Source organism: Cervus elaphus, chromosome 5, assembly GCF_910594005.1.
Source record: "Cervus elaphus chromosome 5, mCerEla1.1, whole genome shotgun sequence".
Taxonomy (NCBI): domain Eukaryota; kingdom Metazoa; phylum Chordata; class Mammalia; order Artiodactyla; family Cervidae; genus Cervus; species Cervus elaphus.
This window is the reverse complement of record NC_057819.1, coordinates 93120141-93136659: the sequence shown is the minus strand read 5'-3', so window position 1 is coordinate 93136659 and position 16519 is coordinate 93120141. Positions and strand designations below refer to the sequence as shown.

At 53.2% G+C, this 16519-nt stretch overlaps 1 protein-coding gene across 3 annotated transcripts in view; it reads left to right on the top strand.

The window, feature by feature from the left end:
- The first annotated feature begins 7063 nt into the window (after positions 1 to 7063).
- SEZ6 (seizure related 6 homolog) overlaps positions 7064 to 16519 on the top strand; it is a 47705-nt gene continuing 38249 nt past the window's right edge. For all 3 annotated transcript variants that reach the window (XM_043903237.1, XM_043903236.1, XM_043903234.1), the window contains exon 1: positions 7064 to 7297. In XM_043903237.1, coding sequence (XP_043759172.1) covers positions 7243 to 7297 — 55 coding nt within the window. In that variant the 5' untranslated portion in view covers positions 7064 to 7242. The remainder of the gene's footprint in view (positions 7298 to 16519) is intronic.

Genomic DNA, 16519 nt, shown 5'->3' with positions numbered 1-16519 from the left:
ACCTCCTCAAGGGAGCCTTCCCTGACTAAGTCAGGTCCCCAGTGTGGGCCTCCACAGCCCTGGGAACCTCTCCTGAGTACCTGCTACACCGTAGCTTTGCATTTATTCAGGCGGTTCTGTGTAAGGTCCCCAGTTCTAGACAGTGAGCTCTGAGCAGGCTGGAGCAGTGCCTGTTTTTACTCACCTTTGTGTCCCCAGCATTTAGCATTATGGACACTTAATATTTGTCTAAAGAATAAATTGATGAGTAACAAGTCCTGCCGCACCTATTCTGAGAGGCCTACCCTCCCCTGCACAAGAGGAGCCTGCAAAGGAGCACTGACATATATGCATTTCTGCTCTGCCATGGTAGTCTGTATATATTGGTTTGACCTACTAGGTAGCTACAAATCATTTAGTCTCCCAGAGCCTCAGTTTCCTCATCTGTACAATGGGGACAGTAATAGTGCCTATTTCATAGGATTACTGTGAGAATGTAGTTAAATTCCCCAGCTCAGTGCCCAGTAATAGTAAATAATAAATGGTGCTGTTATTCTTATTTTTAAAGGTCAAGTACAGCCTACTGGATTTAGGGCTAACTTCTTAAAAACAATGAGAAGTATACCAAATTTTCATAAATCTGCTTTAAATGTACATGGCAATTTTTTAAAGAGGAAATTTACCTAAAGCTCTCTGTAAAACATGAACCAGCTATAAGTCTATCTTTTATGTAATTCTGAAGCTTCATGCCTGTGTTTGCTCAAAGGGGAAAACTCAATTATCCTCTCATATTACCCAAAGCAACCCTCTAATCTTATCTTAGGCCTTAAAAAAGTGTGGGGGGGCATGCCCCCAGCCATGGCTTGACCCAGGGTGAGTGCTGTCAGAGGCAAAGGCTGAGGTCAGTCTGTCTGGGATAGTGGTTCGTGCCTCACCCATCCTGCCCTCATCCCTGGAGGTGGGTGGAGCTGGACTTGGGGTTCTCTAGGGTAGAAGGGCTCTCCCGGAAAAAAGGAGACCACTTGTTGGTCACTGGCACCTCCTCCTTGCTTTTCCTATACATAAATAGTTTCTGTCTACTGCTGATCAAGATTCCAGTTAGGTCAAACCTGGTAAGAAGCAGTTGGGACACTATAGCTGGCTCCACATAGGAAAGAACTGAGATGCCTTTTTAAAATACATTTATTTATTTATTTATTTGGCTGTGTCAGGTCTTAGTTGAGGCAAGTGGAATCTTCGTGCATCATTCGGGATTTTCCATTGCAGTGCTTGGACTCTCCAGCTGCGGTGCGCAGGCTCAATTGCCGCGCGGCTCAGGGGATCTCAGTTCCCTAACCAGTGATGGAAACCACACCCCCTGCATTGCAAGGTGGATTCTTAACCACTGGACCACCAGGGAAATCCCCCAAAATGCCTTTGAGGGTCATCTCAGCCAGCCAGGGAAGCTTTGTTCCTTCTATCCCGCCCTCAGTTCACAGCAGCCCCCTGAGGCCCGTCTGACAGCCCACATGATGTATTTGGGCTCCTTCCCCTTTCTCAGGAGCTCACTGCCCCCCCACCCCTGTGACTCATTCCCTCATCCCATGGTCGTCATCCTGGTACCAGGTCTCCAGCCTGAGCCACACTACCATAAACCCAATGCCTCTGGACAGATGTATTTTATGTAAGTTCAAGCACTAGAAATATTGAGTTCAGAGCATTTTATTTCTAAAGCTCTCCATATTTCTCTGGGATTATCACCTGTCTTTGTTCCCTCCCTTTCTGGGTTATTATCTTTGGACCCTTTCCAAGCCAAGCCGCCTTGATTGCTTGGGGAGAAGAAAGCTGCCTGCATCCTCCAATGGGTCCTCTGGGTCTGGCGAGGGCAACCTTGGGGGACCCTTTCTTCTTCCTCCTGCATAACTCTGCAGGTGGCCGCACTGCCCAGGCAGCCTTGGCTTTTAGGAGTTGGCTTGACTGAGAGACTCTCCAAGTGCCAGGGAACATTGAGGGGGTGGTGGAAGTGAAAGCCTCATCCCCCAAATTAGGGAGGGCTATGCTCAGGGTGAGCCTCAGGGTACAGAGGGGAGGGAGAAGGCCAGCTGTTCTCTTTTCTACGCAGTGCCAACCTAGCCTGACACCAAATTAATAGCATTCAAATGAGATGCAAAGCATTATGCAAATCTAGAAGAGAAGGCCACTCTCACCCAGGGCTTTTCGGCTGTCGGAAGGCCAGCACCTTGAGCCCTTTCTCAGAGGACCCTACAGACTTCTTTCAATTTCAACCCTCATCCCTTCTGCACCAGGCGATGTGAAGAATCTGATGAGACTGGCACGACCATGTCAAGGTCCTCTGAACCAAGGGCCACTTTGGTCTCATCTCCCAGGCACTCGAGTCCTCTTCCACTCTGAAATGATGCGGAGGCAGCCACAGAAGGTGGTATAACCTTCCTCTGGATGCAGAATGCCAGTTCCCCATTCAGTAGCAGTGTATGCAAAGTAGAGGCAGGGAGGGGGGTGTTGCATCTATTTAAATGTCCATTAAAATGGCCCCACGCCCATCACCTCTGCATAAGCCCAGGCTTCCAAATTGCCAACCCCTGCTGCCTGCAAACACCATGTGGTTCCTGCGCCTGGTAATTGCTGTAGTGTTTGTTGAGCTGTATTTGCATTTGATTGTCATTTAACTTTCCATCTTTCTCCTTCAATCAAACTGGGAACTGGGCTTCTGCAATTGATTATTCATTTTATTTTCAGCCCCTTGGTGGGTTTTTAGAGTTTCCTTCATTAGTGCCACAAACTTGAATCCTGGGACTTCAGTCACATGGAGGGGGAAGGCCTCCTCCCACCCATCCCAGGGCTCCTACATGAAAATAATCTAGCCAGCATCACGGATCTTAAGTCCTACCCCCAGTCTCTGTGCTTCAGCACCCTCCTCATTTCTGCCCAGCCAGTGGCATTAAACATTTATAGAGCTGAGGAGGATCAAAGACCTTGGCTGGGGGTGGTGGGCAGGCTGGAGGCCTCAGTCTAGAGATGGAAAGTAGCTCACATCAGACCCTTTTCTGCTGCTGTCTCCACCCACCCTGGGCTCTTGCTAGAGCTGATCTGGTCCTCCTCCCAGAGCAGGAGCAAATGCTGAGTAGTCAGGACTCCCATTTAAGAGAGCAGGGCCCTCCTCCTGCCCCTAAATTCAAAGGGTTGATTTTGGATTCTCTGGGAAGCCTGGCTGGGGCTTCCCTGGTGGCTCAGGGGTAAAGAATCCGCCTGCCAATGCAGGAGATGTGGATCCAGTCCCTGGGTTGGGAAGATCCTCTGGAGAAGGAAATGGCAACCCACTCCAGCATTCTTGCCTGGGAAATCCCACAGACAGAGGAACCTGGTGGTCTATAATCCATAGGTTCGCAAAGAGTCGGACACAATTCAGCAACTGAGCAGGCATGTACAAAGGGAAGCTTGGTTGGAGCCATGGCATCCCAGACTGTTCCAGATGCTGCAGGGTCTTGGAATACCTGCTGAGGAGTGGGTTGAGGTGAGCAGGCTGCCCTGTGCCCCAGGAGTCTCTGGACAGAGGAGGTAGCCCCTGCCCCTGCTTCCCTGAAACTTCAAAACCCCGTTGGCTCCACAAGATGTAGCTTTGGTTTGCAAGCTGTCTTGAAGACTAATTTTCTTCTTCTCTCACTCAGAAAGGAAGTGTCATCCAGGCACTTCAAAATAAGTCACCAATATGACCGTGATGCCGCAAACTGATGGGCTGTTTGGGAGTGGGGAAGTGAGGCTGGCTTCTCCAGGGGGGCTGTGCTGGATGTCTGGCACTCTCTGGCCAGAGGCTAGGAGGGTCCCTGAGATTGGAAAGCCCCTGTCTAGCTCCCAGTCCTAATGCAGCTGTTGTAACTCAGATCCCTTCCCCCACCATCTAAGGGAGCAGTAAACCCCTCAGTTCCTATCACTGGCCATGGTCATTGAAAACCCACCTTAAGAATTCCAGATTCTCTGGTTTTGGTGTAAAGATCTTTGTGATGGCATAATCCTTTGCAGCATAGTCACTAAGGATGTCCTGTGACTCAGACGACCACAAAGCCTGGCCCCCGCCTGCTCCAACCCTTCCTTCTGTGTCCCTACAGAGACTCCCTGCTCCTCCAGAACCAGTCTTCTCACTGACCCCAGCTCATCTTGCATTTTCCACCACCTTGTATTTGCATAAATCACTCCCTCCACTCTGGATACCCTCCTTCTTCCTCTCCCTTGACTGAAACCTAAGGTGTAATTAAGGCTAATTTCAGGGACTTTCCTGGTGGTTCAGTGGCGGGCCCCAGGCTTGGTCGCTGGTCAGGGAACTAGATCCCACATGCTGCAACTAAAGATTCTGCATGCCACAATAAAGATCAAAGATCCCACTTATCTCAACTAAGACCCAGGGGAGTCAATAAATTTTTAAAAACTAATGCTTTTTTAAAAATTATCAACCAAGAAAAGGCTGATTTCAGTCAACCCATCTCCTGTGTGACACTCTCAATGACTTCCCTTCACCCCCAAAATCAATTGTCCCCTTCTCCATTATCTCACAGCATGAATTTAGCACCAATGATCTGCCATGGGCATGACATCATTTATTCACAAATATTTACTAAGCATCTACTATATGTGGGGCACCAGTTAGGTTGGGAGTGGAAGAGATAGACTTGTTCTGTGCCTTCACAGAGTTGACAACTAGTACAGAAAACAATTAAGCAAGCAGTTACATAGACAAGGAGGTCCAAGACCCTCTGGGGTAACGATGAGGTGGGGGACACAAAGCAAAGAGGAGAAACAAGACCAGTAAAGGGAGCCTTGCAAGTCTCCCCAGGCTGCCACTTTCAAATGCATATACGACTTGAGTGCATTGTAAATCTGTAGCATAGAGCTCAGTGTTCCCTAGGGCATCTTATTGTACTTAATTTGTGGGTAATGCTAAGATCTGGGCAGAATGAGCCCCTTGAAGTGTTGACAGAAGGTGTTGAAGATAGGTGTTGGCAGAAACTCTACTGCTTCCCAATTTGGTGCAATCTCTGCCTCAACCTAGCTAGGAGCCCATGGCAGAGAGGCCACATTGACCATCTTTAGGAGGGAGGGACAGACAACCTAGGTGCATATTTTTCCCATAATGCTGGACAAATCCATCCTCTGAGCTCAGGGCAGGGTGATGAATTCTGGGACTTGTAGTCTTTATTGGACACCCCCCACCCCCACTCCTGAATGCCTAGGTTATTTCAGGCAATAGAAACCATGATGTGACAGGTTCCTGAGCTCCTCCTTTTTGTGAGTATTGCCCAGCTTATCAAGGAACACAGTTTCCACCAGCCTCCAAATTTGCATGAATCATCCTGGCACACAAGGTTCATCCCTGGGTCATGATTCACCCTCCTCTGCCCAAGTTGCGTAGTTCAGAGGAAACAAAGAATGAAGGGGGAGCTCAGAAATAACTTCAAGGAGGAATCTCTTGCCATTTGCCAGCATTTCCTCCCCTGAGCCACAAAACCTTCTACCTCCATCCTCTGTTGGCAACTCTCTTCCTCCCTCCCCTCTGCATCTTCTTTCCTGGCTTCCTCTCCTTACCTCTGATTCTTTTGTCAAGTCCCCTCCCTTCTGCCATCCATCTGCTACTGCCCTGTTTTTTCTCAGTTTCTTGAAATGATTGTCCAGAAATTCTCTCCCAGTGATACCCCCAGATAATTCTACATGCCACCTGCCTGTTGTCTAGGCTTCTTTACAGCCATCAAGGTAGCTCTTCAGAGTCCACAGCAAGAGAATCTAGAGAGAATCTGAGAAGTAGAGCTGAAAAATTGTGAAAGTAGTAAGGACCAAAAGACTCTGAGGAATGAGACTTCAGAGTGGAAGTCTTGCCACCTGCTTCCAGGGTGAGACAAAGAAAGGCATTGGACAATGACTGGGGCCTGGAAGCTTTGGAGAAGAGCCAAGTTCATGTGCAAAGACCTAAACAGAAAGCTATTTTCCCTGGGAGCCGCAGGAAGTTCAGCCCTCTTCTTCCTCTACAAGGAGAATAACATCGGTCACAGGGTGATGTCCCATTTGTCTATTGAGGCTCTTCCAGTGAGCTCATCCTTGGGGCCAGAAAAACCTCTGGATCTAAACATCTGCCTCAGGGATCTGATTGCCCTCTTTGCTGTTCTGTGACTCACTGGGGCTCCTCAGTCCAAGCAGAGCCCTTGAAGCTTGTTTGTCCATGTCCTTGAATGGCACCACCTCCCTGGCTACCCCCCTGGCCTTCCTTCAAGTCTCTATCTAAAATAATCCTAGGGAAATGCCCTCACACTCCACACACACCCCCCACCCCAGTGCCTGTCCCATTTTCTCCACCAGTTCCAGGAACCTGGGCAGGGATAGATGTAGAGGGTCTGCTCTCACTGGCTAGCATTGTGGCTTCTCTGGTCCTGTAGGCGGGCCAAGGCAGAGTCCTGGAGATTCAGGGCCACATGGGGACCCAGGATACTACCTTCACTTGCCCACAGTTTGGCCAGGTTAGCTCCTGCCAAATGTAGAATGTCTTCCCAGGACACGAGTACTACTGGCTTTTAACTATAATATCAGGATAATTAAGCTTTTCTGTGAGCACAGTTTGCTGCTGATGCAGCTGCCTGGAGCCCTGGCATTTATTGAGCGCAAAGTAATAATTTATTGTCCTTTGTACGCTCAAAAGCCATCTTCATTATAGGCTCAGGACGGAGCTGCCACAAGGGCACGCGGGCCTCGCCAGCTGCCTCATTCGCGGACGCCTTCCCAGGTCACCCTTGGCGCCCTCAGGTACCAGGATGGGGTGGGGAGAGATGGTGACAGGGTGGCTCTCTCACGGAGACCTCAGGTTAGAACCCCACCTCCTAGGTAGGCTGCTAATGAGGGAGAGGGCGGCAGACTTGGCTGGGCGTGGGCAGCGGGGAAGGGCGGGGGCCGTGTGCCCACGTTAGCAAGGGAAGTCCTTCCTCAGAGCTGGCGGCGGCGCAGGGAGGCTGTCCTCCCGCCTCTGGGTCTTCTGCGCCTTTGCTTGAGACTTTACGGTAAGCCGCTCCTCCCGCGCCCCCGCCCCCAGCCCGCGCGGCGATCCCCGGCGCCGACGCCAGGCGCTGGCCGTGGTGCTGATTCTGTCAGGCGCTGGCGGCGGCGGCGGTGGCAGCGGCCACGCTCCCTCTTCCCGGGTCGGACCCGGCTCTGTCCCCCGCGCCTGAGCCCTGCTGAGCTCCCAGCCCTCCCGTCGCAGCCCCGATCTGGGGCGCGGCCGCCACCGGCACCATGCCCCCGGCAGCCCTGCTGCTCCTGCCCTCGCTGCTGGCGCTCCTGGCTCACGGTAAGGGACCCCGGCGTCCGGCGGCAGGGGCAGGGTCCCGGGGGTGGGAAGAGAGGACTGTCCCCGAGCTCAGCTCCGCGTATCTGGCTGCCCAGCCCAGGCACCGCGCTCCGCCGGTTGCTCTGCCCACCGCGCCGGCCAAGCCGGGCGGGGCGCGGGCTCCGCGGGGCGGGAAGCTGCCGCTGCTCCCGCCATTCGCACCCGGCCGAGACCTCGCCTTTAATCATCTCTCCGGATCTAATGGGATTTCTCAGCTGCAATTCATCACGCCACCCCCTCCCCGCACACACTCACGCGTTCACCCGCGCGCTACCTCTCCATACTCCCTGGGCGTCTAGGAGCGTTGGGGTGCGCGTGCCGGGGGGAGGACGGCACAGGGCAGTGAATCGGGACGGTCCCGCTGGCGGCCCGCAGTCCCGCCTCCCCTGTCGTCCGCCAAACTTCGTTCGACTTTGCCGCCGGTTCCGGGGCCTCTCACAGCGGAGGGACGGGGCCAGATGGCGGCGGGACCCAGAATTGGGACTTCGCCCACCTCTCTCCGCCTTGGCGCTGCCACGCAGAGGTCGGGATTTAGAGTACCATTCCAGGGAGAAACTCGAGGGGCCCGGGGACCCCTATCTGGCTCCTTGTTCTGCCCTGGGCTGCAACAGCTGAAGTCTTGGGATAAAAACTCCGTCCTCCCCGGAGCCCTTTCCCTCCACCCTCGCACACTCCCAGAGCTCTTCCTCCCTCCCCGCCTGCCGTCCTGCTCCGGCCCCCTCCCACCCCATGGCCGCAGACTCTTCAGGGGAGGACTGGCACCCGACCCTGAGAGCCCTCCTTCCCCCGCTTGCTCAGGGCTCCAACTTCATCAGTCCTGGGTCGAGGGAAGCTTGGCTGTGAAGTGGGCAGCGAGGGAATGTTAGGGAGACAATGGGGGGTTCTGTGCCTTGAGGAAGGAAGGTTTCCGAGTCTGTCTCCGTGGAACCTGCCCTGGCTCAAACAAACACTCATCAAAACTGCGGGCACCCACTTCTCTGTTCCACTGCAGCCAGTCGGCTGGTGGGATCGCTGAAATCTTGCTTGGCATTGGGACCCGCCATCCCTTAGGAGTGTGGTTAGTAGTGCATGATGCGGAGGAGGAAGAAGGTGGGAGTTTCTAACCTCATGGCTCCATCTTCCCAGGCCTCGTTGGAACTCAGCACAGTGGGGATGGGGCCGGATTGGGCCCCTGGGCCGCAGTTTTCTTTGCTCTGTGTCCTCAGAGACACGGAAGCCCCTCTCTGAGCCTCTAGCTCTAGCAGCATACAGCCAGGTGTGCTCGCTCTGCTCCCTGGCTGCCCATGCCAGGTTCTTTTGTGATTCCAGGAATTCAGTACTATGTGTTCCCATTGAGGGAGAGGGAAAAAGTCCCGAACGCCCTGCCGAGCTGGGGCAGGGAGAAGGGAGAAAAGCTTGCATCCTGGCCCAGCTGTCGGAAAACGTTCCTGGGAGTTTGGGACGAGTCTTGCGATTGCGCCACATTCTTGCGCTGGACAGCTCCCTTGGGGTGCAGAGCCTGTGTGTGCCTCCTAATCTGTAGTCCGAAGGCTCCCGTGAGGGTGTGTGGGGTTGCTGTGAGTGTAACCAGGGCCCAGAGTGTCTGGAGTAGTAGGTCCAAATGTGTCTGCTTCAGAAGGTCTGGATGTTGCACGAGGGCTCAGCAGTGAGTGGGTGTGAGGAGTGTGGAAGGCCGCTAGTGTGTGATGCAGCCTCTGCCAGAGAGTTCCCTGCAGGGCTAGAGTGAGACTGCGGGTCTCCAGGAGGATGGCTGGGGTGGCCGGGAGCCCAGCTGGGCCTCGCTGGGGTCATGGGTGTGAGCATTGAGAAGAATTGGTTCACTCTGCGGCCGAGAGTCTGTGTGTCCTCAGCCAGTGTCCCTCCCTGACCATCTGGACCTCTCCAGTGCCCAAGAGACTTCTCCCCCAAGCAGTATGTGGAATAGGGGTCTGCCTGCTTGGAAAGATCTTTGTTTATAACCCCCACCCACCCACCCAAAGGAGAAGAGGAAGCAGCCCAGCAATGCCAGGCATGAGGAAAGAAGGCCTGGACCTGGGCCAGCCCCGGTGCACCTCTTCCTCCCAGCAGGGCTGCAAGGTCCCAGTCCTTGGGGTACTGAGTGGTCTCATTGAGAGACGATGCACTGAGCCATCTCAGGACTCCCGGGGGCTTCGGCTGTGAGAAGGAGGCCCCGAGCAGTAAGGGCCTCAGACTGTGAGCGTTTGCAGCCTGAGTGGTGCATCCCTCGGCCTCGTGGCCCCGAGAGGGGAGCCTCAGAGCATTGATCACGTTTAGGCAGAGAGACACAGATGCAGCCAGAAGCGGCCCAGAAGTGGCGGGAGATGGGAGAGGTGGAGACCTAGGGGGGCATAGCAAGATGGTGCTGGGCCAAGCTCAACCTCATGGGCTCAGTTCCCTACTCCCTCTGCAGCCACGGGGGCACAGTCAGCCTTAGGCTTGAGGGGTGCCATGAGCCACCGGTAATCCTCCCTTCCCGCAGTTGGTAGCTGGCAATCCTGCCATGAGGGGGGAGGAAAGCGGTTTGGGAGGGGCAGCGTGTGCCCAAGCCTGCTGTGTCAGTTTAATGATTTTTAATGAGCAATTACCTTTAGTCATTCTCCTAATTTCTGAATATCAATAAAGTTAATTAAACTCTGCATGTGTGAACGTGGCCTGGGGAGATGGTGAAGGTGGAAGCAGCAGAAACTGGGGTGAGGTTTGGGTCTCCAGAGGCAGAGGCTCCCTCCACTGGCTGTGTGACCTTGGATCTGATGCTCCCCTTCTCTGAACTCTGATGGGAGTGTTCGGTGGGAAGAGTGAGGGAGGGGACAGCAAGTAGGGGTCGTTCATTGTGCCAAGAACTGGGGGGACAGGGTCTGGAAGGCAAGAAGAGAAGGAAAACCTGGTCTCCAGAAGCCCTAGTGCTGAAGGGGTTAACAAACCAGGGCTGCCTTAACCTAAAATGGTAATTGCTGCTTCCTGCAGACTCTGTGGTAGGTGCTGAAGTCTCAAGGTACATTCCTGAGTCTGGGGGCTGAAGCCAAAGCTAGCACCAAGCCCTTCTCTCTGTTGCCCAGCCTGGCACATTGTGAGACTGCTGGGGACAAGGCTCAGACAGTCTAGATTGCACCCAGAGCTCCAGGGGTTGACATGGCAGCCAGGAGACTCCCATGGGCTTCTGAGTAGACTGGAGGGCCCAGAGACTGTCGTGGACTGGAGGGAAAGTCTGGGTTGGCTTTTGGCCCCTCACAGGCCCAAGCTCATAAGGCTTGGCAGGCCCTGGCGGCGGTCCCAGCTTCCTCAGCAGGGTGGCAGCTTAAAATGCCTTGGGGACACCATGGGGCGCTAATGGGGATCGAGGAGACACAGGGACTGGGTTTAATTAGAAACTGGGCTTAATTAGAGCTTTTGTACCTCTCCCACCAATGGCTGCCTGAATGGTGGGGGGCACGTTAAAAATCCTGCTTCTTTAAAGCCTTCCCTCCACCCCAGCCCTACCTAGGTGCCTAAGCCTGCCAGCCTCCCCTCCCCTCCTTGTCCCCACTTCTCCAGGCTCCGTTTTCCAGGCTAGGCTCAGTTCAGGGATGCTGCGCCCCCACCTGGGCAGAGCTGTCAGAGCTGGGTACCCCAACCCGCAAATAAGAAAGAGGGTGTGGAAAAGGGCCTATGGGCAGGGGTTACTTTAGCAAAGGAACCTCTCACTTCAGGTGGTTAAGAGCCGCAGGCTACCTGTCTGGCCTCAGGCATGCCTCTGTCCTCTGTAGGTCTCCACCTTCTAGAGCGTTCAATTTAAGGGTGCACCAAACTGGTGGTTGCCAAGACTGAAAGCACATTAGGGCAGATTTCTGGGTCCTCAGCTTACTGGCCTGCTCTCAGGGAGGAGGAGCCAGGCTCTGTATGTAAGTGGCTGGGGGAGTGGTGTTGAGGAGACAACGCTACCAGCCGAAGTCAGCAGCTGGGAGGTGGGGAGCAGACACTTGGAGGTCTCCAAGGCCCCTTTCAGACTAATTCCAGCAGGAAGCCAACTTACCCAACCAAGACAATCAGTTCCTGGAACTAGCCATGTTCTCATCAGCTTCTGGGCTCTTGCTGTCCTTCTGCCTGAAATTCTTTTCCACTTCTGGGCCAACCTGGCCAACTCTACCTCATGCTTCAGGTCCCAGCTTAGTTGGCCCTTCATGCAGTTCTTCAGCATATATTTATGGGGCATCTACTTATGGCTTCTCAGACCTTCAGCCTGAGCCAGGGGATTCTTCTGGGCTCCCACCAACCCCCGACTTTCCCCCATCAAGTTACCCACCTTGAGGGGTCACGAGCTCCTAGTGCTTGATGCACCTTTCCAGGAGCAAGACTGAACACAGGAGGAAAGGTACCAAGTCTGTTCTGCTCAGACCCTCCATTTCAGGACAGTTCTAGAATTCTTCTTTAGAAGAAGTTTAGGGTCAGCTGCCTGTTTAGAAAGGAGAGTTGGGTGCATGGCAGCTGGGACTGAAGCTGAGTTTGCGCAGCAAGCACACTATTTTTACATAGATTGTATGTTAGGATTTTTTCCCTTTCCTAACGGTTGGCCAATTATCCCAACTGTAAATTATAGCCTTGACTTAGTTTTTTCCTTCCACAAATTAAGCTGTCATGCCATCAGCCTGAGGTGGCTTGGGGGTGGGGTTCTGATGGCCCTTCTAAGAGGGCTAAAGCCTCTCTCCAGCCGCCCTGGTACCACCACTGCTTGGGTCCCCAGGGGCACTTGGTGGACATTAAATACACATTGAATAAACTCCCGACCTGGACAGGTAGGCAATGGCAAAGTTAAGCCCAGAGCCTAGGCTTCTTGATTCCTTCCCACAGCAAGTACCCACCACTTCCGCTGCCTGGGAGGGGTGCCCTGCATGAACTTAAGAAGTGAGATAAGGGAGGGGCAACCCCATGTCATCTGTCTTTATCACTTTCTCTTCCGTCTCAGCTTCAGACACCCTCTCAGAGCTTGGCAGGACCAATATGAAACCTTGGGAGCTGATCTGAGCCTTTCATGCCCTTAAATGAAAAGGTGGATGTGAAAGAGTCCTCCAGAAGCACAACAATTCATGTCCATGAACCTTCCACAGCTCCTAAAAGAGCTATCCCTGGGGAACATCCATCCCTGGGGGTTCATTCATTCATCCACATCTCACGAACATCTTTTTGGGGTATGAGGCCTGGCTCAGTACCCTCAGGAGCCAAGTCTTTCATTTTTAAGCCTTTTCTATTTAATAAAACCAGAGACTAGTTATCCCCACTTTATAGATAGGAAAACTGAGTTTCAGAGAGATTAAGTTATTTACCCTGGGCTTAAAGCCAGTAAATAATAAAATGACTTGGAAGTGCCTCCCCATTTTGCAAAATCTGGCTGCAGCCAGCACTGTGCCTACTCCCCCACCCTAAGGCAAAGCTTCAGTGCAAACAGATGAGAACCCAGGAGAGTATCACTATCCTATTAATAGTAGTAGTAGTAGCAACAATAATAGCAAGTATTTATTAGTTACCAACTAATGTGCCAGGCACTGTACTAAGTGCTTTATATATCATACATTAGCTCATTTAGTCCTCATATCACCTCTGTGAGGTAGAAGCTGTTATCTGCATTTTATAAGCCAAGTTCAAGCCCACGTTCAGACAGACACAAGACATAAATGGCCCCTTTCTTCCAGCACATTTCTGGTGATGACGGTGGCTTATCTTCCTGACATCTACCCTCAGTCCTTACTGCTGCAGATTAAGGACATTTTATCTGGCTCAGTCCTTAGAGGGCAGAAGAACAAAACACCCTTTCTGACACTTGGAGGCCAGGATAGAGCACAAGACTGGGAGTCAAGTGAACCCTGAAGTCTCGGCCCAGAGACCCGTGACCCTGGGTAACTCTTACTCTCTGATCTTTTAGGAGACTTAGTGAATGAGAACACCAGTCACTCCGGCCCTGCAGCTGGGCTGCCCCACCTACCGGGTACTCCCACTCCTGCTGAGGCCCAGCCCCTGGCGGGGAAGATCCAAGCTTGCCTTGAACCTCAGCTGTTGGACAGGACTGGGCACCAAGCCTGCCCCAGCTTCCCTCCACCTGCCTACCTGCCACCAGGCTGCCAGCCCTTGGAGGTGAGGATCGATGCCGCAGCGCCGGCAGTGTTGTTGGCCATTGATTGTTGAGATTTCTCGGCGGGCTCTGGAGTAAACAAACCTGCCGCTTCTCCAACAACAATCCGGGTCTCAGGCTGCAGAGTCTGCAGCCTGGCTGGCAGGCAGGCTGGTGGAGAGGAGCCAAGGATGGGGGGTGGGAGGTGAGGTGGGGTCCTGGCTGGGCCCAGCAGTGACAAGGGGCTCTGCCAGGAGATGAGAAGGAATGAGTGGGTGGGAAAGGGGCAAAGAAGAGACAGAGTGAGAGTGAACCCTAGACCCTGTAACGCCTTGTTCAGTCCACCCTCTCCATCTTCCCTTAGCCATTTTTCCATACCTGGAATGCTATACCTGGAACCTCCTATTTGTTTCAGTTCAACCACCCCCTCTTTACCTGATCATCCAGCCCACAGGGTTCTCTCTCTTCTCTCAACACTATCACATATCAGGAACTTAGCCTATCCATCTTTCATCCACCAATCCCCTCTCCAAGCAACAGCTCTCTATATTTGGCACCTATCAGGTGCTTTAATAGACAGGAATACAACATAATCCCTGCCCTTAATCTTCACAAGCTAAGCTGTGACTGCCTCACCAGCTACACTACAGACTCTCTGATTTTAATTGAATGCGATACAAATAAGTTGCTAAAGAGTATCCAACCACTCACCTTCAAAAGGACAAGAGATTCCTAGCCAGGGACTCTTCTGAGCCTCAGTTTCTTACCTGTAACAAGAGGGATCATCTTTTTGTTCTTTGAGGGCAGCAGCAAGACTCTGGGATTCCCTGGGCCAAGCCTTACTTGGTGCCCTCCATCACAACTCTTCCCATCTCTGCTGGGTCTGAGGGTCCCTTTAAGCCTCCAAGAAGGCAGAGCAGATACAGGGTCCCTCCTGCCACCAAAAAGTTATGACCAACCTAGACAGCATATTAAAAAGCAGAAACATTACTTTGCCAACAAAGGTCCATCTAGTCAAGGCTATGGTTTTTCCAGTAGTCATGTATGGATGTGAGAGTTGGACTATAAAGAAAGTTGAGCATCAAAAAATTGATGCTTTTGAACTGAGGTGTTGGAGAAGACTCTTGAGAGTCCCTTGGACAGCAAGGAGATCCAACCAGTCCATCCTAAAGGAAATCAGTCCTGAATATTCATTGGCTGAAACTTCAATACTTTGGCCACCTGATGTGAAGAACTGACTCATTTGAAAAGACCCTGAGGCTGGGAAAGATTGAAGGCGGGAGAAGGGGACGACAGAGTATGAGATGGTTGAATGGCATTACCGGCTCAATGGACATGAGTTAGAGTAAACTCCGGGAGTTGGTGATGGATAGGGAGGCCTGGCGTGCTGCAGTCCATGGAGTTGCAAAGAGTCAGACACGACTGAGCTGAACTGAACTGAACCTGCCACCAAACCACAAGTGTTGCAGAATAATCCAAGCTGGGGTATTCTCCCTTCCCGCAGTGAAGTCCCCAGGAGCCCAGATGGACTCCTGCACCCTGGCAAAAACCTCAGCATCTCCCTCAGTCACCCACTCCTCCCCTCCCACTGACTCCTCTCTCTACCCTCAGGACTCTCCTTCCAGCTGGTCAGGGCTGCAAGGGCAGAACTGCAGCGCCCCTGTGAAAAGTGCCTGAACCACACAGCAGCCCCCAACAGATGTTCATTTGCATGCTGTTTTACCCCGCTTTGCATTCTGTCTCCTTATTAAAGGCACAGAAGCAGACCCAGCCCCTCCCACTCCCAGCCCCGATCCCTCCCCCCCCCCACAGCTCCTCCCTCCCTCCCTCGCAGCCCAGCAGCTGAGCATCAGCTCCTTTGTCCCCCAAGCGGCCACCTGCTGAGCGTCTGGCCCGGGTCCCACCAGCCAGCAGGTGCCTAGGGAGCCCCAGAGCCTGTGAGGGGGGATACTGCACCGTGTGGAGAGCCAAGTTGTGCCTCAGGGGGGAGGGGGTGGCCCCAAAGGAAGAACATGATTAGAAGGATGCTGGTCAGAGGGCCAGGACTCCCAGGGTTTAAACCTCATCCTGGCTCTTACTAGCTAGGTGCTGCGGCTGTGTGTTCAGTCGCTCAGTCGTGTCCAGCTCTTTTGCGACCCCATTGACTGTAGCCCTCCAGGCTCCTCTGTCCGTTGGATTTCCCAGGCAAGCATACTAGAGGTGGGTAGCCATTCCCTTCTCCAGGGGATCCTCCCTATCCAGGGATTGAACTCAGGTCTCCTGCATGGCAGGCGGATTCTTTACTGGCTGAGCCACCAGGGAAGCCCTTACCACCTAGGTGACCTGAGGCAAATCATGTCACTCCCCTGTGTGTCAGTTTCCTCAGGAATTGATGGCACCTGTCCCACCTCTTTCAAAAAACAGCATCCAGATCGACAGGGAAGAACCTGGAAGCCCCCGTTAAAAGGAGCATATGCCTGTGGCTGGAGCTGTCCAGCACCAGGAGGGGCTGATTTCCAGGTAGTCACTGGAGGAGCAGATTGGAAAGTGGAGGAGTCCAGGGCTGGCCTGTAAGGAGGGGTGGGCAGTGAGCACAAGCTGGCCCAGGCCTGACTAGGAAGCTGAGACTAGCCATGTGGAGGGATGAAGGTTGGGGGTAGGGTGCTTCTAAAGGCCTTCACCCTGGCTTGCTGCTCTGATGGACATTCTGAGATATCATTTATATCCAGCAAGGGGATGTGCTAGTGATTTGAAACATCTGCTCGGGCAGCTGGCAGGCTCCCTCCTGTTGTGAGGTCCTATTTTCTGGCTGGTTAGAGGAAGTGGGGGAGAGGGATTCACTTTCTTTTGAGGACAGAAGAGTCCCTGGCATCTCCAGGGAAAGGTGTAAAGGTGGGACCAGACAAGGCTTGTCTGAAGGAGGTCACCTGTGCATCTGCTTGTCCAGCCTCCCCTCATCCACCTTCCGTCACTGCCCACTCCATTCTTCCCACCTCCTGGCAGAGTTCTAGCCTTGCTCTTCTGGGTCCAACCATCTCCTGCTCACCCCTCTACCCTGCCGCCAGTCTAGGCCTGCTGTTCAGGTCGGGGTGCTGCCCCGAGCCTAGTCTGTTTCACCTGTATTC